Source organism: Octopus bimaculoides, chromosome 8, assembly GCF_046866305.1.
Source record: "Octopus bimaculoides isolate indiv1 chromosome 8, ASM4686630v1, whole genome shotgun sequence".
NCBI classification, from domain to species: Eukaryota; Metazoa; Mollusca; class Cephalopoda; order Octopoda; family Octopodidae; genus Octopus; species Octopus bimaculoides.
Genome location: NC_142935.1, coordinates 62,970,115 through 62,995,691, shown reverse-complemented (window position 1 = coordinate 62,995,691; position 25,577 = coordinate 62,970,115). Strand labels below are relative to the sequence as shown.

The 25,577-nt window shown below is 38.1% G+C and overlaps 1 protein-coding gene across 3 annotated transcripts in view; it reads left to right on the top strand.

Annotated features, from left to right (window-relative positions):
• The first annotated feature begins 10,369 nt into the window (after positions 1–10,369).
• The window catches only part of LOC106876186 (tetratricopeptide repeat protein 37), a 63,014-nt gene continuing 47,806 nt past the window's right edge, over positions 10,370–25,577 (top strand). Inside the window, exons 1-10 of one of the 3 annotated variants that reach the window (XM_089356595.1) lie at positions 10,748–10,883; positions 13,457–13,514; positions 14,678–14,767; positions 15,694–15,837; positions 18,017–18,108; positions 20,411–20,483; positions 20,938–21,066; positions 21,854–21,949; positions 23,886–23,997; positions 25,002–25,154. In XM_089356595.1, coding sequence (XP_089212721.1) covers positions 14,678–14,767; positions 15,694–15,837; positions 18,017–18,108; positions 20,411–20,483; positions 20,938–21,066; positions 21,854–21,949; positions 23,886–23,997; positions 25,002–25,154 — 889 coding nt within the window. In that variant the 5' untranslated portion in view covers positions 10,748–10,883; positions 13,457–13,514. Of the gene's footprint in view, positions 10,884–13,456; positions 13,515–14,677; positions 14,768–15,693; positions 15,838–18,016; positions 18,109–20,410; positions 20,484–20,937; positions 21,067–21,853; positions 21,950–23,885; positions 23,998–25,001; positions 25,155–25,577 lie in introns of all 3 variants that reach the window. The other 2 variants (XM_089356596.1, XM_089356594.1) reach the window with 2 other exon arrangements.

Here is a 25,577-nt window from a genome sequence, read left to right as displayed (position 1 = left end):
GGAATAACTTGTTACCTGAATCTGTCTTCCTTTATTGAATTTTTTTATATACAAATGGCGGTGCCCCAGCATGGCCACAGCTCATGAGCTGAAACTAGATAAAATGAAAAAAATATGTGTATATATATATATATATATATATATATATATATTATTTCTTTATTTCTTTTACTTATTTCAGTCATTTGACTGTGGCCATGCTGGAGCACCACCTTTCGTCGACCAAACCGACTCCAGGACTTATTCTTTGGAAGCCTAGTATTTATTCTATTGGTGTCTTTTGCCAAACCGCTAAGTTACAGGAACATAAACACACCAGCATCGGTTGTCAAGCAATGGTAGGGGAGACAAACACAGACACACAAATACATACATATATGTATATCTGACAAGGCTTCTTTCAGTTTCTGTCAACCAAATACTCTCACAAGGCTTTGGTCGGCCCAAGGCTATAGAAAAAAAACACTTGCCCAAGGTGCCTTGCAGTGGAACTGAACCCAAAGCCATGTGGTCAGGAAGCATGTGTAGCGTACACTAAAGTGAAATCCCTCTCCTCTATATTGTATATACATACAAACGTAGTAGATAACAGCTAGCCTTTGGCTGCATTTTGGACCCTATTGTGTCCACCAATCTGATTGGTTGGTATTGGCGCAATTTGTCTCTTGCTCTATTGCATGCCAATATGCAACCCAACCAATCACAGCCTTCAAATAAGGTCACATGTGACAGCCTGTTTTCTACCCAGCGTTGAGCCTACAACTTCTTATAAAACTCCAGCTTCTCGTCTCAAGGTCTTTTGGTTCCAGATCTTTTAACGTCTAGCCACTGACCACACAAGACACTGCCATTTCCAGTGACAACACAACAGCAGCCACATGGAGACTCACCAACTTCATCCAACAGCATTCGGCGACCTCCATCTCCGTCACCACCATTCGTCCCAATGTCAATATCTCTCTATGTACTCACACTGGTTACAAAACTGCACCGTTCATGAATTACTTCACCATGGATCGACAGCGAATATACAACCTGCAAGAACTCCTGTACCAAGTGACCCAGGCAGCAACATCTCAGCCACAACTTCACGTACAACAAGTACCGCAACCGGCTCTGCATCATCGCCACAACTTCTTGATACAGTATTTCAACTATCATGTACAATTGACTACGAACTGGTGTTTATCATTTTTGTGTCTATGAACTTACTCCTCACTTCGATGGCTATAGACTCTTTCACTGTCTCTTCTTCATCGCCATCCTTATATGTTCTTAACACGCATACGTCTATGCTTACATACACACACATACATCTTGTTCTTATGACAGCCTGTCTATTATTCTATATATTTGATGCACACACAATCACACATGTTAACATATCAATAAATCTTCTCTTAAACATTCTTCCCGGTTGTGACTCTTTTTTTTCCCTCTGGCACATATATGCACTGTTCTATCTATATTTATTGTACCGACCATGTGATGAACTAAGGAGCCATTCTAGTCACCTCACTTCATACGGACATTGCAAATTAGTGATCCATTCCAGGTCCTTGAAGTTACACAAATAATTATAATGGGAGAAGGAGATACTCCACAGGTATAATAAACCGTCAATTCCATTATACATGTATATATATATATTTATATATATATATATATATATATATATATATATATATATATATATATATATATATGAACATAGACATAAATATAAATAAATATACATGCACAGAAATATAACTGTTATGTAGGAAGGGTCAAAATCCAAACAGTGTCTTATTGAAGCACATCTTATTCCAGTATTCCAATTACACATGTAGTTGTTATATTTATGTGAGGAGGTGCACAGAAATATATATGTATATATATATATATATATATATATATATATATATATATATATAGGCAAGTGAAATCGAAATCAAGTTAAATTGGACACTAAACTCCACTTGCGAAGACCTGTTGAGGCAAGTGAAATCGAAATCGAGTTAAATTTGACGACTGGCACCCATGCCAACGTCGTCTCCCTCATTGGACATGGAACTCAGCTTGCGAAGACTTATTGGGGTAAGCGAAAGCGAAATCGTGATGGCACCTGTGCCCAGCGATGCCTTTCTGGCACTTGTGCCCGCGGCATGTGTAAGGAATTTCGAGCGAGATCGTTGCCAGTGCCCCTGGACTGGCTCTTGTGCGGGTGGCACATAAAATACACCATTTTGAGTGTGGCCGTTGCCAGTAACGCCTGACTGGCCTTCGTGCGGGTGACACATAAAAGCACCCACTACACTCTCTGAGTGGTTGGCGTTAGGAAGGGCATCCAGCTGTAGAAACTCTGCCAAATCAGACTGGAGCCTGGTGTAGCCATCTGGTTTCACCAGTCCTCAGTCAAATCGTCCAACCCATGCTAGCATGGAAAACGGACGTTAAATGACGATGATGATCATCATCATCATAGTATCAAGTAAAGGTAATAAACCTCATTAAGGGATCATAAATCCAATGAAAATACTGGTTAGTTACCAATCTACAGAAAGTTCAGCTATAAGGTAACCATATAAACCGTGGTTCATATATATATAATTAAAGAATGAGGAGAAAATGGAGAGGTAATTAATAAAATTATTTATAGATTATAAAATATGACAACATCTCTGATAACTGTATCAATTCAGAAATCTTTAGATAATTAATTTATAGAATTAAAATCATTATAAGATGAAACTCTTCAGAGGTAGTAAGGCTATACCGATTAGAAATACATGTTGAGATAACAGCTATGAGACTGTTAACTCATACAGTTGATCTTTCTATGTATATATATATATATATATATATATATATATATACTCTCTCTCCTTCCTTTCCCGAGCGTCCAATAACACTATCCGTATCACGTCCTCACTTTGTTGTTTTTTTATTATTGTTTTTTGTGTTTTTTTAAACTATATATATATAAATATATATATATGTATATATTCTTATGTATATATATATATATGTATGTATATATATATATATATATATATATATATATATATATATATATATATATATAGTAAATCAAAAGACATGAAGAACAAACACAACAAGAAAAAATCAACACAAGGATGTGGTACATGCAAAGTATTAGCAGACACTCATGGAAGGAAAGAAAGGTAGTTTTACGTTTCAAGCGTAGCTCTTCATCAGAAACAGGAGACAGAGTTCAAAGGTCGTGCTTCACCACCTCATCCCAGGTCTTCCTGGGCCTGCCTCTTCCACAGGCTCCCTCAACCACTAGGGTGTGACACTTTTTCACACAGCTATCCTCATCCATTCTTGCCACATGACCATACCAGTGCAGTCGTCTCTCTTGCACACCACAACTGATGCTTCTTAGGTTCAACTTTTCTCTCAAGATACTTACACTCTGTCGAGTATGCACACTGACATTACACATCCATCGGAGCATACTGGCTTCATTCCTTGCAAGCTTATGCATGTCCTCAGCAGTCATGGCCCATGTTTCACTGCCATGTAGTATGGCTGTTCATACACATGCGTCATACAGTCTGCCTTTTACTCTGAGTGAGAGGCCCTTTGTCACCGGCAGAGGTAAGAGCTCTCTGAACTTTGCCAAGGCTATTCTTATTCTAGCAGCTACACTTTCAGCACACCCTCCCCCACTACTAACTTGAAAATATATATAAACAAGATGTCAGGAAGGACCTGGAATGGAATGGAAAAAGTTTGTAATAGTTCAGATGTAGACAGGTACACTCCAGTGTAAAGTGGAAATGAAGACCATAGTATTTGCGAGGCATGATGAGACAGAATACAACTAACAACTTCTCTCCAGTCTCATGGCCATATAAACTTGCGTGAGCTCATGACAGCAGAACATCTTGTAGGGGTGGGTCCTGAGATCCTCCTTCAGTCCTGAATACATCAATGTTTGGTTTACTTTTTTTGCAGCAGCCAGTTTTCTGACAGCATAATGAAGATTTTGCAGTATCTTTTCTTTGGTTCTTTTGATAAACTGAGGGGTCCACACACACTTTTTTCAGCAGCCACTTGCAGGTCACTCAGTGGTGGAACCAGTCTCTTGAAATTTCTTGACAATCTTCCAAACTGTTGTTCAATTAATTTTAAACTGTTTTGCTTTAGCTGTATTACTTTTGCCTCCTTTGTGGAGGGTTATGATTGTATTTCAGCCAATAGCCATTATCTAATTTATAAATCTGAATTTATTTAGTCTGAAACAAAAAGAAGACACACTAAGCTTTTATAATAATGTATAATTTTCACATCTTATCACATTTATTCATAGTCATTAAAGCCTGAAACTTCAGTTGCCTTAATTTCAGGACACCCTCTGTGTGTGCGTGTGTGTGTTCATCTGTATGTACGTGTGTGTTTTTTATTGTTCACTGGACAAATGGGCAGCAGCATTTAATTTTTAACATTACTCAATATTAGATGGGAGGAAGTGATAAGTAAATAAAATTCAATAAAACTCTTTAACTATAATTTCATCATTTAGAAATAGAACTGAATTAAATTGGAAAAATATATATACATATAGAAATGTGCATGCATGCATATGTGTGTGTCTGTGTGTGTGTTTGTGTTCATATATTTAAACATTACAAAGCCTCACTGTGGGTGAAATAGCAATGTCAGTATATTCTTTCTATATTAATAATATGTAGGTAAAAGAGGAAGGAGTCTCCTGATCGACCGTCTCAGGGTTTGTTGCTGCTCTTCAGAGATGTACATGGCTTCCTTCCCCAGTCATGACCATCATAGATTAGCTGTTATTTAAAGCAATTATAACTTAAGCTTGCACTGTGGTCGGGAAGTAAGCCGGGTATGCCTTCTCTATGGAGTGCTCAACAAATCGTGAAATAGTCTATAGAAACATACACTTTGTGGCATTCCATTCATCTTTATATTCTGAGTTCAAATTCTGCCAAGATCAACTTTACCTTTCATTCTTTCATGGTTGATAAAATATGCACCAGTCATACATTGGGGTCGATATAATCGATTCATCCCTTCCCCCAGAATTGCTGGCCTTGTGGCAAAATTTTAAATCAATGTTTCAAACATTTTTGGATAATAGTCCTTCCATAGGAGAGAAAGAGAAAAAAGTTGCTGTTGAAAGAGAAGAGAATAAAAATATCTGTTATATGAATAATAGCATACAGAGAGGATTTTACTGAATGTTGAAGGGAGAAATTTCTTTGACAGTACAGATAGTAATGTGTTTTGCAGGCATGGATTTTTTTTTAGGAATGTTTCTGGGAAGTTTGGTATTAATGAGTTTGCTAAATTTATTCATTGTCTTCAAAGAAATCTGTGCTAATGGACTTGCTACATTTAGATTTGAATTTATCAGCCGCACAGCTACACAACCATGTTGTCAATCGGTTTTTTTCAAAACCAAAAATAGTCTAGAGAATATCGTCGTCATCATTATCATCATCTTCATCATTATCGTCATCATCATCATTTAGAATCTGCTTTCCATGCTGGCATGGGTTAGATGGTTTGACTGGAACTGGTAAACTGGAGAGCTGCACCACGTTCCAATCTGATTTGGCATGGTCTCTATGGCTGGATGCCCCTTCCTAACACTAACCACTCCAAGAGTGTAATGCATGGGTGCCAGTTACGTGACACCGGCATTGACCACACACACACATCATCATCATCATCATCATTGTCGTCGTCGTTTAACATCCATCTTCCATGTTGACATGGGTGGGGCAGTTTGACAGGAGCCGGCCAGGCAGAAGCTTGCACCAGAATTCTATGACCTTTGGCAAGATTTTTACAGGTGGATGCCCTTCCTAACAGCAACCACCCAGCAGAGTGGATTCAGTGGTTTTTACGTTGCACAAGCACAATCATCATCATCATCATCATCGTTTAACGTCCGCTTTCCATGCTAGCATGGGTTGGACGATTTGACTGAGGACTGGTGAAACCGGATGGCAACACCAGGCTCCAATCTAATTTGGCAGAGTTTCTACAGCTGGATGCCCTTCCTAACGCCAACCACTCAGAGAGTGTAGTGGGTGCTTTTACATGTCACCTGCACGAAAACGGCCACGCTCGAAATGGTGTCTTTTACGTGCCACCCGCACAAGCCAGTCCAGGGGCACTGGCAACGATCTCACTCGAAAATCCTACGGGAGCCAGTCAGACGGTACTGGCAACGGCCACGCTCAAAATGGTGCATCTCATGTGCCACCCGCACAAGAGCCAGTCCAGGGGCACTGGCAACGATCTTACTTGGCTTGCCGGGTCTTCTCACGCACAGCACATTTCCAAAGGTCTCGGTCAGTAGTCACAATACATATATATATATAAATATACATATACAGATACACACATGCATATGTATCTATCTATCTATCAATCAATCTATCTATCTATCTATCTATTTTTGATCTGTCTATCTATCTATCTATCTATCTATATATATATATATATATATATATATATATATATATATCCCAGCTTCTCTTCTCTCTTGTCATGATTCTATCTTTCTATAGGTCAAACTGCACCTTCTCCTTCACCGTCCTTCAGGGCAAAGCCTTTCCCATTTTGTCTGCTGAGGCCTTGAGAAATATGTCTTAATAATGATATCTAAACAAGAGAGGAAAAAAAATCTGTCCATCTATACATACACATATACGCACACACATTTCCATATCTCTAGCTTCCCACTCCCTGTATCTTCTTTCTCTCTCTAAAATTCTCCTTCTCTTACTCTCCCCCTAGCTCCTTCTAACTTTCTCCCCAGTTTAGTTCCAACCCTTATTTTCTTCCCACCTTCTTATGCACTTCTTCAATTCCCTATTTCTGTCTTATCTCTTACTTTCTCTCTAGTTTAGTGCCTAGCCTTCTTTTCTCCTCCTTGAATCTCTCTCTCTCTATCTTCCTTTTCTTCACATACCTCTTTCATTGTTTTCAAATTCTTCTATTTCTTTCTCAACCTCTCTCTTTCTCTTACCCTCAACTTCAATAACTTACTCTCGTTTTACTCTTTTACTTGTTTCAGTCATTTGATGCGACCATGCTGGAACACCGCCTTTAGTTGAGCAAATCGACCCCAGGAGTTATTCTTTGGAAACCTAGTACTTATTCTATCGGTCTCTTTTTGCTGAACCGCTAAGTTACGGGGACATAAACACAGCACCATCGGTTGTCAAGCGATGCTGGGGGGACAAACACAGATACACAAACACACACACACACATATATATATATATATACATATATATGACGGGCTTCTTTCAGTTTCCGTCTACCAAATCTACTCACAAGGCTTTGATCGGTCTGAGGCTATAGTAGAAAACACTTGCCCATGTGGTTGGTAAGCAAGCTACTTACCAGACAGCCACTTCTCTATTTTTTTCTTTTAATCAAACTCTCCAATCTCTGCCTTTCTCTTTATGTGTTGCTCTTCTTTTCTCTCCATCCTATCCTCTACTCCTTTTTCTTAAATTCCTATCATGGCTCCATCACTGCTGATTCCTTGTCTGCACTCACCACTTCTCCAGTCACTCAAACATTATGAAGTTGGAATCTTTTTTTAAATCTTTTGAACCAGCCAGTACTTGCTAAAAATTCCTGACTGTATTCTTCTCCAGAACGCTCCTTTACAGTCTGAAACAAACTTCTGGCCTTTGACTGCACAATAAAAGGACTTAATGGTGTCTGTCTTTGGATCTGATCTTCAATCCAAATTTGTAACAATTTCTCCATTTCGTGGATGGGCCCAGTCTGCTGCTTTGCTATAACTGTAGATCTCATGGGTGCTTAACCTTACACAGCTTTACGAATCCTTTCTTTATCCTTCAATATTGTTGAAATAGTAGAGTGTGATAACTTCAGTTCACATGCAATCTCATTCACTTTCTTTCCTCCTTTGTGCTGTCTAATTACCAACATTTTTATACTGAGGTCGGTGGCCTTTCTTTGCTTCTTGGCAGTTTGAGGAGCAGCTGAAAACAATTTTCTCTTTAGAAAACATCAAAGACAAAATACACAGAGTCACTGGAAGTGCTGTGCTGTATTGAGCCAGGATTAGTAAAAAATTTCAGAGTCTCAAGCAAATACGAAGTTGCCCCCAATGTCTCTGCAACAGGATATTCATCACTTGGGATAATTATAGTGGCGATCAATAACCAAAACCTAGGATAAGCATTTGTTAACTGACGCCAATCATTGTAAAGTCAATTAGTCGTAAGTCGGATAGGTCGTAAATCGACAACAACCTGTACATATATAGGCGCAGGTTTGGTTGTGTGGAGGCACAAGCATGGTTGTATAGTAAGAAGCTTGTATTTCAATCACATGGTTCCAGTTTCAGTCCCATTGCATGGCACCTTGGGCAAGTGTTTTTCTGCTTTAGTCTTGTGATGATGAAAGCCTAGCAAGTGAATATGGTAGATGGAAAGTGAAAGAATCCTGTCATGTATATGTGTGTCCTGTTATTTGTATTTGTGTACCATTCCTCCGTTTTTTTTCCATCCTTGTTTTCGTATACATTTGCTACTTTCTTCTAAGGAATCTAATGCTCTTAGCTTAGTTTTTCCTTGGGGCTGGCCAGATTGGAGCAATCTTGAGTATAACCAGCCGAAATTGCAAAGATAATCTGGAACTTGATTGAGGAAAGAAAACTCCAAATGACCTGTCCTTGTTTTCTTTGTATTGTCTATCTGGATGTTTTGTTATCCCTTTTTTGTATCACCTAACTGTCTGGATGTTTTGCCTTCTTGTCCCATTTTGTATTTTTCATATTTAATATATATATATATATATATATATATATATATATATATATATATATATATATATATATATATAATTATATGTATTTCTTCTATCTTAATGAATAATAATTCTTCGGATAGAATAAATGGGTTAATAGAAACCAATGTAGCAAAGAACACAAAATAACTTTGGAGTTGTTCCTGTTTTTAAGGCAGGAACTCCTTGAAATTTTGGGTATTTGAGTATATTTAAAAATTTAAGGAATGGAGAAAACGCATGTTATAATTGCAATTATAATTGCAATTATAACATGCGTTTTCTCCATTCCTTAAATTTTTATATATATATATATATATATAATAATATTATTAGGGACAAAATCCAAAATTACAGGTAAAAAACTCAATTAAAATCAATTTATAAAAAATTAAAATTAAATTGAGCCTTATAGATAAAGTATATATAAAATATATATAGTTTTAGGGAAAATAACCAATTTTCAAGAACTCATCGATGAAAATCCACTATCACATATAGAAAGATTAATAATTAAAAGCACAATAAATGAGTATAATATAAAGTAAAGTAAATATCATAAGATAAATATCATATAATATAATATAATATAATATAATATAATATTATATTTATCTTATGATATTTACTTTACTTTATATTATACTCATTTATTGTGCTTTTAATTATTAATTTTTCTATATGTGATAGTGGATTTTCATCGATGAGTTCTTGAAAATTGGTTATTTTCCCTAAAACTATATATATATATATATATATATATATATATATATATATATATATATATATGCACGCACACACTTACATATATATGTACACATGTATCTATGTTTGTGTCGTTGTGTTTGTGCCTGTCCCCTGGCACTGCTTGACAACTGGTGTTGGTGTGCTTACGTCCCTGCAACTTAGCAGTTCAGCAAAAGAGACAGATAGAATAAGTACCAGGCTTGGATCTTTTTTAAAACGGGGGCCACATTTTTCATTAACGAAACACTTTGAAACTTGGAACACTGGTAGAATGTGTCATATAAAACATCTTTTTCTCTTAGTCTTCTTAAAAAAAAAAAGAAATCCATAAATTATTCCATGTTAAAGTTGTCGTATTTCTGTAATTTCAACCAATCACTGACGTCCATTCAGCCGATATACATTAAGCGCCGACTACATAAACAAACGATTCTGAAACAATTAACCCTAACCCTAACTCTAACCCTAACCCTAACCCTAGGGTTAGGGTTAGGGTTAGGGTTAGAGTTAGAGTTAGGGTTAGGGTTAAAGCAAATTTAAAATGAAAAAAGCAAATAAAACGAAGAATCGTTTGTTTATGTAGTCGGCACTTAATGTATATCGGCTGAATGGACGTCAGTGATTGGTTGAAATTATCGAAATAAGACAATTTTTTACATGAAATAAATTCGAATACAAAAATATTTTTCTGTTCTATAACACAAAATAGATAAGTATACGAAGTTTGAAAGTCTTTCGGTACCAAAAACACTACGTAAAACATTAATGAAAAATGTGGCCCCCGTTTTAAAAAAGATCCCCAGGCTTTAACAAAATCAAGAACGGGGGATGGGTTCGATTCATTTGACTAAAAATTCTTCAAGATGGTGCACCAGCATGGCCGCCGTCTAATGACTGAAACAAGTAAAAGATAAAAGATAAGCGATTCATATTCTGAGTTCTGTTTTCTTGTTTGCATTATACCAAACCTATACCTATCTATATATATATCAGAAGACGAACATTAAGACTTTATCGCTAAGAAAATCGATATTACTGCAGATAACAATTTTATGTCTCTTAGCTGCTTCCATAGTATACCTGACTTTAAGAAAACAAAAAGGAAAAGGAGAAAATCAATCTATTATTATTATTTTCATGTTTGCATATTAAAGGGCAACAACTCATTACAGTTTCCGGTGTAGAGTTTCCGGTTGATGTAAGTTTCCTTTTCCAAGTGATTGTCCACGTTTATTTTGATGTTTGAATGGAGAGATGAGGGAGTGACACTTGTTTCAAATTCGTTCTCTCTCCCTTTATTTTCTAATACCTGAAAGGTAAATATATACGTAATCTCCAGTAACAGCTTTATTTATTGCATCGTAATTCTTCCTTGCATGTTTTTGATCCTTTCTTTATTTTTTTGCAAGCTAGCAGAATCGTTAACATGCCGGACAAAATGCTTAGTGGTATTTTTTCCGGCTTTACGCTTTGAGTTCAAATTCCACCGAGGTCGACTTTATCCTTTCGGGGTCAGTAAAATAAGTACCAGTCAAGCACTGGGGACTGTCATCGATCTCCCTATCTTCCAAAATTTTAAGCATTGTTTCTGTAGCAAAAAGAATTGTCATTATTTTTCTCTTTATTTTTACCACTCATTAAAGAATTCTTCCTTGTTCATAATCGATTTATTAAAATCTATTAATTTTATTATTACCAGATTTTACTTATTTCGTTGATTTCAATCAGCGTTACTCAACCGGTTAATGTCCAATCTGTCCAGCCAAGTTTTCGAGTTCGAATCGTGCTGGCTGCTGTTTGTTTTGTTTACGCAGCTGTTTGCATTTCTCAGACAGCGACGTAACGTGCCATGCTATGTCATCAACTCTTCTTTCTAGAAGAATCCAGTAGTCTTGTTTCTAGAATGGACTCAGGCATAGCTTTGTGGTTACGAAGTTCGATTCTACTGTGTGCTACTTTGGACAAAGAGTTTCCTAGCATAGCTTCAAGTTGAGTGAATGTTCCGTGGGTAGAATTTGTTAGAGACCTTCTGAAAACCATACGTAGGGATTGTTCCTGCTTTGAGCGGACACTAATTCGTTGCCTTTTTAATATCACCATCGGCCTCTTTAGGAAAGAACTTTCTGCTCCCGGGCTAGGTACTCAGTCTAAAAATAACTTTTTCCATTCCTCTGACCAGTCTCGATTACGCTGAAAATGTTTATGAGCCATGTTCTTACTCCTCTGAGTCACTAAAAATATTGTACGTGCCCGACATCACATCAGGAACCATATTGTGAATACGGTGTAGATGGATATGTGTGTGTGTGAGTAGATAATATGTGGGTAATCTTCAAGTTTAGGGGGATAAAAAAATAAATAAAAATATTCAAGGGAAGTAACTGAACGTCTTACCAGTATTCTCCGTACATCTCTGTTTATAAATAAATCACACACGCGATTTGATTGACGTTAGGGTTAGGGTGTGATTTATTTATAAACAGCTAGAAGAAAACGGATAACTGGTAAGTCGTTCAGTTATTTCCCTTGAATATTTTTATTTATTTTTTTATCCCTCTAAACTTGAAGATTACCTAATATGTGTATACTGCGTAGCCGGTTTTAGAATAGGGACACCATGCAAAAGGGACTTTAAAAGGGTTGGCCATAAGAAGGGCATCCGGCCGTAAAACACTGCCTTAGAAAAATCATTGAATCCAAGCCAAGTTAGTATGGAAAAAGTGGTGTCGTAAAACTAATGATGACGGGTGTAGGCGCGTGTGTTTGTATGTGACTACATGTATATATGTGTGAGTTTGCATGTACATATTTGTGTGTGTGGCACGTAAAAAACACCATTTGAGCGCGATCGTTTCCAGTTTCGCCTTACTGACACTCGTGCCGGTGGCATGTGAACAAAACATTGGACTGACTTCTGTGCAGGTAGCACGTAAAAAACAACATTTGAGCGCGATCATTTCCAGCTTCGCCTTACTGGCACTCGTGCCGGTGGCATGTGAACAAAACATTGGACTGACTTCTGTGCAGGTGGCATGTAAAAAGCACCATTTGAGCGCGATCGTTTCCAGCTTCGGCTTACTGACACTCGTGCCGGTGGCATGTGAACAAAATATTGGACTGTCTTCTGTGCCGGTGGCACGTAAAAAGCACCATTTGAGCGTGGCCGTTGCCAGTACATCTGGACTGGCCCTCGTGCCGGTGGCACGTAAAAAGCACCCACTACACTCTCGGAGTGGTTGGCGTTAGGGAGGGCATCCAGCTGTAGAAACTCTGCCAAATCAGATTGGAGCCTGGTGCAGCCATCTGGTTCGCCAATCCCCAGTCAAATCGTCCAACCCATGCTAGCATGGAAGACGGACGTTAAATGATGATGATGATGATGTATATATGTATATGTATCATGTATTTTGCAGCTTGCTTTGCAGACCACTCCCGTCATCTGATGATGACTGGACATCACAGTGAATGCTGCACTTCCTGACAGTATTGCCTTTTTGTCACATGGTGCTGGGTACCACTGATGCTACAGGGAATGTCCAAGCTTTTTGGCTCACATTATAGCAGACTTTGTTTCCCTCATGTCATGCATGCAGTCAACACACTAAGTGGTCAATATAAAGACCTTCACCCGGGAACAAAAAAATAATAAACCAGCCTGTGGGATACAAACAAGTGTGTGGAAAACAAATATGAAAAGAAAAGAAATGTGGAGGTGGGGAGGGGACTTTCAGAAAATTCACAAGATCCGATTTTTCTGTCATAAATTTGGGTAAAATGGATGTATATTGATTTTCTTTTTCACGGAATCCCACGTTTTTGGTTATAGAGGATCTGATTTTGAAAAAAAATTTTCAAAAATTGCATTTTCAAAATTTCATTGTTATTGCAGTTTTGTGAGATTTGGCTTTTGTTTCTAGCATGTGGATAGCCTGCATGAAGGCCTGAGGGTATATATTCTTTTTTTTTTTTCTTGATGAAAAATTGAAATTTTACAAACAAATTTTCTTTAGAATTGTAATCTTCATATTTTTCTGTGTATTTTGCAAAAAAAAAAAAAAAGAAAAAAACTTTCAGAAAAAGTGAAAAGTGAAGTGGGGGAGGATTGAAATTTTGAAAATGTGATTTAAAAAAATTTTTTTTTCAGAATTGGATCCTCCATGACCAAAAATGTGGGATTCTGTAAAAAAAAAAATCAATATATATCCAATATTATATCCCACCAGGGATGACGTTTAATACTTCACGGTGGTGCATCAGCATGGCCGCAGCTCTGAGCTGAAACTTTGAAATGAAATGAAAAATATTACCCGAAGTTATGACGGAAAAATTGAATCTTGTGAATTTTCCGAAAGTCCTCTCCCCACTTCCCCCCCATGGTCGTCAGCATGCATTTCTTTTTTAATATTCGTTTTCCACACACTTGTTTGTACCCCCCAGGCTGGTTTATTATTTTTATTTTTGTTCCCCTGATGAAGGTCTTTATATTGACCCACCAAGCTAGGGTTAGCTCTAACCACACCAAACCAGGGTTAGCTCCTAGCTCTAACCACTCCAAGCATGCAGCAACCATTTTGACTTATTCTTTGCTCAGGCTTCCCTCTTTAATTTCAACATAAGTCCAGATGCTTGTGACAAATGGGGCCTCACTAATGTCATCATCGAAGGATCAGGTGGTGGTCGTGTTGAACTAAACCAGGCAATGAATTATGTCTCACTTAAAAGATTCAGATGATGTTAAAATGTTATTAAACGTCTTCTGACCCTTGACCTCTGCTTCAATCACTGCCATGTATTCTTATATTTGTTTTGGATTCATGTGAGTGTTGGACCAAATGCTTTATGGTATATGTTCCAATCCTCTGCCAAGGTCAACTTTGCCTTCCATCCTTTCAGGGTTGATATAAAAATTTCCAATCAAAGACAGTAGGTTCACAGAACTCTAAGAACAGCAAACTGGATGCCTTGCAGTATTTTCCTGGCTTTTGCATTCTGAGTTCAAATTCCACCATAGCTTATTTGGATACTGGGTATTACTTAAGTACACCGTTCAATTTGATCAAACATCTCCACCAGCCTTACGAAATTATTATTGTTATTATTGTTGTTTCAGATGGACAATAAGGAAATCAAAAGTAAGCTAAAGGCAGCACGTGAAGCCTTGAAGAATAAAAATTATGAAGAAGCTGAAAACATCTGTAAAGTAAGTCAGTCATGGTCTTTTAAGTAAAAGTTCTTTATCTAATAATATTGTTTGTTTATAACACTGCATCTAAACTCCATTTTAGGGACTTAAAAATTTTGGTATGTTCAACAGTTATATCCAGTAATATTCTTTGTTGTCAACAGTGCATCTAAACTCCATTCTAAGGGTTTGGTTGGCCCAGTACTATAGTAGTAGAAGACTAGAAGGCACTTACCCAAGGCACCATACTTGCCTGCATGTATATATATATGTGTGTGTGTATATATATATATCATGTGATTGACCAGACTATCAGATGTTGTTATACATTGCTGATCACAATGCGCTTTGCATTGTTTTATCTTTTGAATGATGCCACCCTGCTGGCTAGGCAGGCAGGCCATCATTCCCCCTGAATGGGATGCCAGTCTGTCGCAGGTTTACCTTTTTACAGTTGAGTGAGCGGTTCCAAACAGTACTGTTTTCTGCAAGTGCTCCACCCTTATTGCAGCCCCTATTTATTCCATGTACTTCTCAAGATTTTTTACTCACTGTTCCCAGGGCTCCGACAATTATTGGTACTACTAGCACCTTTCTCAGTGACCACAACTGCTTAACCTCCTATGCTAACCTGTCATATCTATCGATTTTTCTTTCTTCCTTATCGCAAACCTTGTTGTCAGCTGGGCATGCTATATCTATGACCCACCATCGTTTGCTTTCTTTCTCAATTAAGACTGTCTGGTTTCCTATTTTCTATTTCATGGTCGCACTAAATCATAAAATCCCACAGGATCTTTACATTATCATTTTTGATGATGCCTTCGGGTTTATGTTCGTACCACTTTTTTGCTCTGTCAAGTCCATACCCGTTGCAAAGTGTTCAATGGACAATCCTTTTATTGTTATTATCTAAATCCTTTTCTTTTGTATTGTTTTTCTAGGTCATCCTTGATTTTGATGAGAAGAACTACAATGCCTTGGTTTTCAGAGCTGTGGCTAATGTTGAAACAAAACACGCAGAGGAAGCCATATCATATTATAAACAAGCCATTGAAATTAATCCAGATCAAGTCCTAGCTTGGCAGGTAGTATCTTAGAGTTGTATCATAGCAGAATGTTTTTGTAACAATATTTGAAACCCAAAAGAAATACAGTAACATAGTGTAAGGGATTATATCTAAACTATATTCTTTTATTCTTTTACTTGTTTCAGTGATTTGACTGCAACCCTGCTGGAGCATAGCCTTAAAGGGTTGTTTTGTAGTCGACGAAATCAACCCCAGTACTTATTCTTTGTAAGCCTAGTACTTATTCTATCAGTCCCTTTTGCTGAACTGCTTAGTTAAGGGGATGTAAACACACCAATATCGGTTGTCAAACAATGGCGGGAGGACAAACACAGACACAAAGACACACAGATGCATAAATATATACATTTATATATATATGATGGGCTTCTTTCAGTTCCTGTCTACCACAGCCATTCACAAGGCTTTAGTTGATCTGAGGCTATCATAGAAGACACTTGCCCACGGTGCTATGCTGTGGGACTGAACCCAGAACCATGTGGTTGGGAAGGAAGCTTCTTACCACACAGCCACACTTGAAACAAAAATTTTCTTTCAGATTTGGAAACTTATTGTTATCACTGTCATCATCATCATCTTTACATCCCCCTTTACCTTGTTGGCTTTGGCTGGACAGGCCTTTATAAAGTAGTGTTTTGTGGTGGAAGCTCTTCCCGAGTCCATTTTGTTAGAGAAAAGTTTCTTGATATAGGCACAGGCGTGACTGTGTGGTAAGAAGTTTGTTTCCCGACCAAATGGCTCTGGGTTCAGTCCCATTTCATAGCACCTTGGGCAAGTGTCTTCTATAGTCTTTGACAGACCAAAGCCTTGCAAGTGGATTTAGTAGATGGAAACTGAAAGAAGCTTGTCTTATATATATATACATGTATGTATCTATGTCTGTGTGTCTTTGTGCATGTGTTTGTTCCCCACCACAGCTTGACAACCAGTGTTGGTTTGTTTACATCCCTGTAACTTAGTAGTTTAGCAAAAAGGGACTAATAGAATAAATACCAGATTTAAAAAAAAAAAAAAAGCAGCGTGGGTTGAATTGTTCAGCTAATCCCTTCAAGGTGATGACTCCAGCATGGCCGCAGTCTAAGAACTGAAACAAGTAAAAGACAGAGAGAAATAATAGAAAACTTCTCTATTCTGATTCCTTTCACATTTTAATTTCTTATATGTTTTTTTTTAAATCAGTTAATCAGAAGGGTATGTCAGTACTTGTAACACTTTTGTAGGGTCTTTGATATTTGGTGGTGGGTAGGAGAGGGGTGGGGGGAAGATATCTGCAAGCCAGAAACCTAACCTGAGTGGACCCTGCCTAAGGACCTGATGGTGATGTTCAACTCAGTGGTTCTCAACCATTTTATGCTTGTGAGCCCCTTTGAATCTTATTTCACTCTACTAGATCTCCATAGTCCTTCATCATCATCATCGTTTAACGTCCACTTTCCATGCTGGCATGGGTTTGAGGGTTGCCCAAGGTGCCACGCTGTGGGAATGAACCCGGAACCATGTGGTTGGTAAGCTAGCTACTTACCACACAGCCACTCAATTCTAACCCCAAGATTCCAAGTTCGATTTCAAACAGTGACCTTAATAATAATAATAATAATAATAATAATAATAATAATAATAATAATAATAATAACATCGAAAAATACCTTAGGAATGAGAACCCAGGCTCGAATTTTCCCCAAGACACCTGAAGAAGGCTGGAGGGTATATCAGCTGAAACGTTGTGTTAACAACAAACAAGATGAGGACAAATATCCGTTGAATGTAAATAATGTACATAATTCCTCATCTCTTAAATATAGAACTGTAAAAAAATTCAAGTTAGCCCATGACTTGTTTAGCTCTTTAGCATTTGAACCGTCCATATCTGGTCAAAATATTCTGTTTTATGTTCAAATGGCCAGATCTAGCCTTTTACACATAGCTGAGAAGGTCATTCTGAAAATATAAAACCACATCATTGAAATCTCAAAGCTATGAGATAACACACGATTATTTCAAAACAGTGTGAATAAATAAACATTACATTTGACAGAATAATCTGAAATACTTAAGGGTTAGGTAATGGTTGACTGAAATTCAAATATTTGTAACCATTTCTATGAAACATTGAACAATGTGTTCCTACATAAATGTTGAGATTTCAAATTTTTTGCTGTTGCTATATCTTTGACAGGGTCTGTGTAGTTTCTATGAGAAGAACTCTTCATCCAACAACAAGACTGAACTGATTCCTATTTATGAAAAACTTCAGGTCTTGTATGAAAGGTATGTGTTCTTTTCCAACATTCAATCTTTCATACAAATAGACATACATGCACATTTCAAGAGTTATTGCCCCTTCCATCACCACTACACCCACCCCCTTATGAAATATGCGTATACACCTATTACCTTATTCTTTACTGTATTCTGCAAGAACATGTCTGACAAAGGGGAAAAGTATTACTTTGCTTGGACACAGATGAGTGTTGGTGACAGGAAGAGCTTTCAGCTGAAGAAAATCTGTCTCCACAAATTCCATCTGACCCATTCAAATGGGCATTAAATTATAACGATGGTATAACCTTCATTTTTGTAAGATTTTAGAGTGTGATTTGAGAGAGATTTTACTGATGTATCTAACATGTCAAGTGACCCCATAATTTTCATTTTGCTTGCTGGCTGCAGCAAAAAGGGCTGAGGTCTACTTTTGTGTACTTTCTTATTTCTTTATTGCCCACATGGGGCTAAACATAGAGGTGACAAACAAAGACAGACAAAGGAATTAAGTCGATTACATCGACCCCTGTGTGTAACTGGTACTTATTTAATTGACCGCGAAAGGATGAAAGGCTAAGTCAACCTCGGCGGAGTTTGAACTCGGAATGTAAAGACAGACGAAATACCGCTAAGCATTTCGCCTGGTGTGCTAACGTTTCTGCCAGCTTTGCTGCCTTACTTTCTGTTAAATACATTTTTTTGTACTTCCTGTTAAAATAATGATCTCTTTCTCCCAGTCATCACATGAAACAGTTAATGAGCTAAATACGTGGCCTCTACGTTTCCACTTGATCTGGTAGAAATACCAGCTAAATGCTTAATGTTTCTCAAATCACACCCTTCCATCTTAAAAAAGGACATGTTAAATAAGTGGCAAGGCTGGGATGGAATGATGGTGTTCCACCCAAGGTACTTTTATGGGGGCAGCACATTTGGGTCTGCTGTAGAAGTCTGTATAGTGGGTGGGTAGGGTAGGGAGTAGCAAATTGAAGGGTTACCTCATGTGGCATACACTCCTGTTATGCTACTGTACAGAGGAAGAAGTTGGGATGGCTACTACTAGAACGCCTTTGATTATACCTTTGCTCGATCAGGGTTGACCAGAGGCTAAACATCATCATCATCATCATTTAACGTCTGCTTTCCATGCTAGCATGGGTTGGACGATTTGACTGAAGACTGGCGAAGTGGATGGCTACACCAGGCCCCAGTCTGATTTGGCAGAGTTTCTACAGCTGGATGCCCTTCCTAATGCCAGCCTCTCCGAGAGTGTAGTGGGTGCTTTTTACGTGCCACCAGCACGAGGGCCAGTCCGGCGGTATGACAACAGCCACGCTCAAATGGTGTTTTTTATGTGCCACCTGAAGCATGTAACAAACAAGCAATGGAGCCTTTCTGTGGTTCCTTGATCTTCAAGAAATAACAGTCAAATCACCCTCAACTATCATGTTACTGTTTTATTTAAAGGAAAAAGCAGATTTGTTAGTGTAGTTTTAAATGCTCTTAAGAAGATGGGGTGGTCACAACTGGAGTGTCTTTGATCATAGGCCTGCTTGATTGGTGTTGTCTTGGTGCTAAATAGCAACAACTCAAAACATCTCAATCTTTTATATTTTACTTGTTTCAATCAGTAGACTACGACCATGCTGGAGCACTGCCTTGAAGTGTTTTAGTCAGATTGACTGATTCCAGTGCTTATATTTCAAGTCTGGTGCTTATTCTCTAAGTCTCTTTTGCCAAGTTACAGAGACATAAACAAACCAACACCTGTTCTCAAGCAGTAGGTGTCTAACACAGGTACAAAAGTGCGCGCGCGCACACACACACACACACTCACCACAAGCACACACTTGCACACACCACAGGCACACACATACACACCACACGCACACACATACACACCTACGACTAGCTTCCACACAGTTTCCATCTACCAAATTCACTCGAAAGGGTATAATAGAAGACATTTGCCCAAGTTGCCACACAGTGGGATTGAACCTGAAACCCTGTGGTTGCAAAGTGGACTTCTTAATTACACAACCATACCTGCACCTATAGTTTCTTCTTGTAATTCATCATCATCATTTAACATCCATTGCCCATGCTGGCATGGGTTGGATGGTTTGACCAGGGCTGGCAAGCTGAGGGGCTGCACCAGATTCCAATCTGATTTGGCATGGTTTCTACAGCTGGCTGCCCTTCCTAATGCCAACCACTCCAAGAGTGTAATTACAATTATCATATTATTATTATTATTATTGTTGTTGTTGATGTTGTTGTTATATGGACTGTTGTTTTATTGTTCTAGTGAGAAAGACAAACAGTTGGAAGTCCTGAAGAAATATGTTGCTCTCTGTTCTGAGTTTGGTTTTGTTGAGAAGGTGAGTAGGCAGGTTTTGGTAAAGGCTCTCTTGTCTTATAGACATCATCGATACTATTACCATCATCATCATCATCATCATCATCATTAGTGATAGCAGCGGTTGCAATAATACTGTTATCACAATTGTCATCACCATCATCATTGTTGTTGTTGTTGTCATCATCATCATCATTGTCAGAGTAATCACAATCACCATTTTTACTGCTCTCATTATCACCACCACCATCACCAACATTATCAGTTATCACAGCCACCGCTATCATCAATACCACTATCTCTGCTACCACCATCATTTCTGTTATCACCACCTCCACTGGGGTCGATTCATTTAACCCCCCCAAAAAAATTCTTCAAGGTAGTGCCCCAACATGGCCACAGACTAATGACTGAAACAAGTGAAAGATAAAAGGCAAAGATAACTCTTCATTGTGTTCTTCTTCATATTCTTACAGGCCATTCCTGTCTATCAGAAACTTCTGTGTTTATCTGGTGAGTCTTCTACCGAGAGTGTCAAACTACTCCAAGACATGTCACAACTTCTCAACAAACATAAAGATATATCTGAACAATATGGAAATGTTGTGAGTATCTTGGTTCTAATTAAAGCATTTCTCTGTTATTTATCAAAGCGCCTTCTTGTTGATTCTGGTTTATTTTCATCAATAATATCACAGTCAGCTGACATGGCTCAGTCCTAAATCTTATTTTCAAAATGATGAGGAAGTAGACCAGAACAACTTACTATATTTATTTTTGTACAATATACACATTTTTTTATGATTGTGTAACTACCACAATGCTGATTTTACAGTCTAAACATGTAAATTTCAATGGGCACTTTCAAATTTACTTTTTGCTTAGTTTAGGTAATGAAGATGTATTTTATTTAGCAATTATAATAAATCTGACTAAGTACATCAATTTTCATATATTGTAATTCTGTTTTCCATGCTGGCATGGGTTGGATGGTTCAAGAGGAGCTGGTGAGCCAGAGGAGCTGGTGAGCCAGAGGAGCTGGTGAGCCAGAGGGCCGCACAAAGCTCCATTGTCTGCTTTGGCATGGTTTCTATGGCTGGATGCCCTCTTAATACTGTATAAAATAAAAACAAATGGGGTGGTCATGACTGGAATGACTTTAATCAGATCTAGTAGATCAGGACTGACTTGAAGCTAAAAAAAAAACAAGGACTTTTATATAGAAACTATATATCTAAAAGGTGACAAATTGTAACCATTTTTTAAGAAGACAGAATTATAGAATTACTACCTAGATTTCTTAATATGGGGACTGCTTTGAGCCTTTATCTTTCCTTCACTTTTTATTTTAAAATTCTTCAATAAAGATTTTTTGCTTTGCTTATTTCCAAGCTTATTTCCAACTATCGCAAAGCACTGGATAACAAGGACTTACCTGCTGACGACAAGAAATGGCTGGCAGCTAATTATATATTCAGTTTATTAAAGGTAAGTGTGTAAGTCTAATAAAGTCCAAAAATAAAAGACTAACTGGTTAGTCTAATAAATGTCACTTGGATCTCCTCGACTGGGTTCAGAAACGAGTCTCTAATTTGATTGACTGATTCCAGTGCTTATATTTCAAGTCTGGTGCTTATTCTCTAAGTCTCTTTTGCCAAGTTACAGAGGCATAAACAAACCAACACCTGTTCTCAAGCAGTAGGTGTCTAACACAGGTACAAAAGTGCGCGCGCGCACACACACACACACACACTCTTGTGCCTCAACTCTGCAACCCTTGTCACATTGATGTGATGTCACCAGTTTTAGTCTTTGCTATTGTTATTCTATTGACCTGACACAGAAAGGAAAATGGTGTTAAGATATAAATCGTTGACTGACATTGTGGCTCACATTCCTGAACATTCTTCTTGGTTTGATTTCCAGTTAAAACAAAGTCTCTTGTGTTCTTTTAGTTTCTTATTTCATAATATTCCTTACATCTGATATCTGCATATTTTACACATGCTTGACACCTGTATGTTTTATATCTTGGTTTCAAATATTGGCTCAAGGCCAGCAATTTCGGGGGGTGAAATTAAGTCAATTACTTCAACCCTAGTACTCAATTAGTACTTCTTTTATTGTCTCCAAAAGGATGAAAGGCAAAGGTGATCTTGGCAGAATTTGAACTCAGAATGTAAATATAAACAAAATGCCATTAAGCATTTAGCAAAGCGTGCTAACAATTCTGCCAGCTCATCAACTTTGTATCATCATCATCATCGTTTAACATCTGCTTTCCATGCTAGCATGGGTTGGATGATTTTACTGAGTACTGGCGAACCAGATGGCTGCACCAGGCTCCAATCTGATTTGGCAGAGTTTCTACAGCTGGATGCCCTTCCTAATGCCAACCACTCCGAGAGTGTAGTGCGTGCTTTTATGTGCCACCAGCACAAGGGCCAGTCAGGTGCTACTGGCAATGGCCACGCTCAAATGGTGTTTTTTTATGTGCCACCTGCACAGGAGTCAGTCCAGCGGCACTGGCAATGACCTCGCTCGAATGTTTTGTTCACATGCCACCAGCACAAGTGCCAGTAAGGCGATGCTAGTAATGATCACGCTCATATGGTGCTTTTTATGTGTCACCGGCACAGAAGCCAGACAGCTTTATATATTAACTCCTGATACCTTTATGTTTTATCTGTTGCCCACTGACAAATGTATGTTTTAGCTCATACCTTTGACAACTGTATGCTTATTAATTACACCTATATTTTGTATTTGTTACCCTGATACCTGTATATTTGATATATTTATACATTATCCCTAACACCTGTATGTGTTATCCATTATCCCTGGTACCTCTATGTATTATCCATTATACCTAACACCTGTATGTGTTATTCATTGCCCCTGAAATCTGTAGCAAATGTGCATGGCTTAGTGGTTAGAATATTTGGCCCAAGATTGTAAGGTGGTGAGTTCAATACCGTGCAGTGCATTGTGTCCTTGAGCAAGACACTTTATTTCACAATGCTCCAGTCCACTCATCAAGCAAAAATGAGTTGTACATGTATTTCAAAGGGCCAGCCTTCTCACATTCTGTATCATGCTGATTCTCCCTGAGAACTACATTAAGGATATGTGTGTCTGGAGTGCTCAGCCACTTGCATGTTAATTTCACGAGCAGGCTGTTCTGTTGATTGGATCAACTGTAACACTCATTGTCATAACTAATGGAGTGTCAGATATTTGTATGTGTTATCCATTATACCTGACACCTGTATATTTAATCCATTACCCTTTAATACCTGTATGTTTTATCCTTATTTGACACCTGTAAGTTTTATATGTTACTCCGAATACCTGTATGTTTTATTCATTACATTTGATCCCTGAATGTTTTCAAATTGTTATTACTTTTGTTTTTTTTTTCTAGAATGACGATCAAGAATTCCTCTTGTCAGAAATTTCTCAACTGAAAGACTCTCATCCAGATAACAGCACCGTTATAGAATATTGTTTGTTAATAGAACTGGACTCAAAAATTGGTCAGTAGATTTTTTTTTTCGTTGTTTTGTTCTATAATTTTTTTCTTTATAAATGCTATTTTTTGTGGTACGTTTTAGTTGTTGCTTAGTTCTAGGTCACTCCATATTGAGCAACCTATGATCAGAGATGTTCCAGCCATGGCCATCCTATCTTTTTAAAGAATTGTGTGTTTTGCAAAGACCTGTTGGGGCAGGCGAAAGTGAAAACGTGATGGCACCACTGTTTGAGCAAGATCATTACCAGCGTCGCCTTCCTGGCACGTGTAAAGACATTCGAGTGAGATCGTTGCCAGTGCTGCTGGACTGGCACGTAAAATACACCGTTTTGAGCGTGGCCGTTGCTAGTACCGCCAGGACTGGCCTTCGTGCCGGTGGCACGTAAAAGCACCCACTACACTCTCTGAGTGGTTGGCGTTAGGAAGGGCATCCAGCTGTAGAAACTCTGCCAAATCAGATTGGAGCCTGGTGTAGCCACCTGATTCACCAGTCTTCAGTCAAATCGTCCAACCCATTAAACGACGATGATGATGATGATGATGATGATTATTCAATGTGTTTTCTGTTTTTTTAGATGGCAGCATTTGATTAGAATGAAATTTGGCTGCTATTTCAAATAGGTCAGGCAATTTTGTAAAGAATCTTTGTAGAGACCAACATCATCATCATTTAATGTCCTTTTTTCCATGCTGGCATGGGTTGGATGGTTCAACAAGAATAGATGTGCCAGAGAGCTACTCCAGATTCTGTTTCTACATTGGCATGGTTTTACTACTGCATGCCCTTCCTAATTTGGCCAAACACTTAACAGAGTGTACTGGGTACTTTTTACATGGCACCAGCATCAATGAGGTCATCAGGTACCCACAAGTGGGTCTGATTTGAGGAAGAAATTTTCTTCCCCTGTTTTTTTCCCTTCATTTTTATTTTGCTATTTACATATAATTTTCTTGTTAAAGTATTGGTTTCTTAAAAAGTTAAATTATCTTTTTTTTTTTATCTGACAGGTTATTTGGTTCCAAGCTTTGATGATTCTTTTAAAAAACTTATGGAAAAACTGGCCACTATTGATGAGTCTTCAGCTGTGTTAAACATATGTCGTGGAGTGTATAGTATTCTCAGTAAGGACTACAAGGTTGCAACTGAGCATTTCAGAGAAGGTTTGTATTCATATTAATTTACTATAATTTCATCATCATCATCATCATTGTTTAACGTCTGCTTTCCATGCTGGCATGAGTTGGACAGTTTGACTAGGGACTAGTGAGCCAGATGGCTGTACCAGGCTCCAATCTGATCCGGCAGAGTTTCTACAGCTGGATGCCCTTTCTAATGCCAACCACTCCGAGAGTGTAGTGGGTGCTTTTACCTGCCATTGGCATGAGGGCCAGTCACACGGTACTGGCAATGGCCACGCTCAAATGGAGTTTTCCACGTACCACCAGCACAAATGCCAGTAAGGCGTCGCTGGTAACGATTACGCATGAATGGTATTTTTTATGTGCCACCGGCATGGAGGCCACGCAGCGGCACTGGCCACGCTTTATTATATTATTATTATTATTATTATTATTATTAATGTC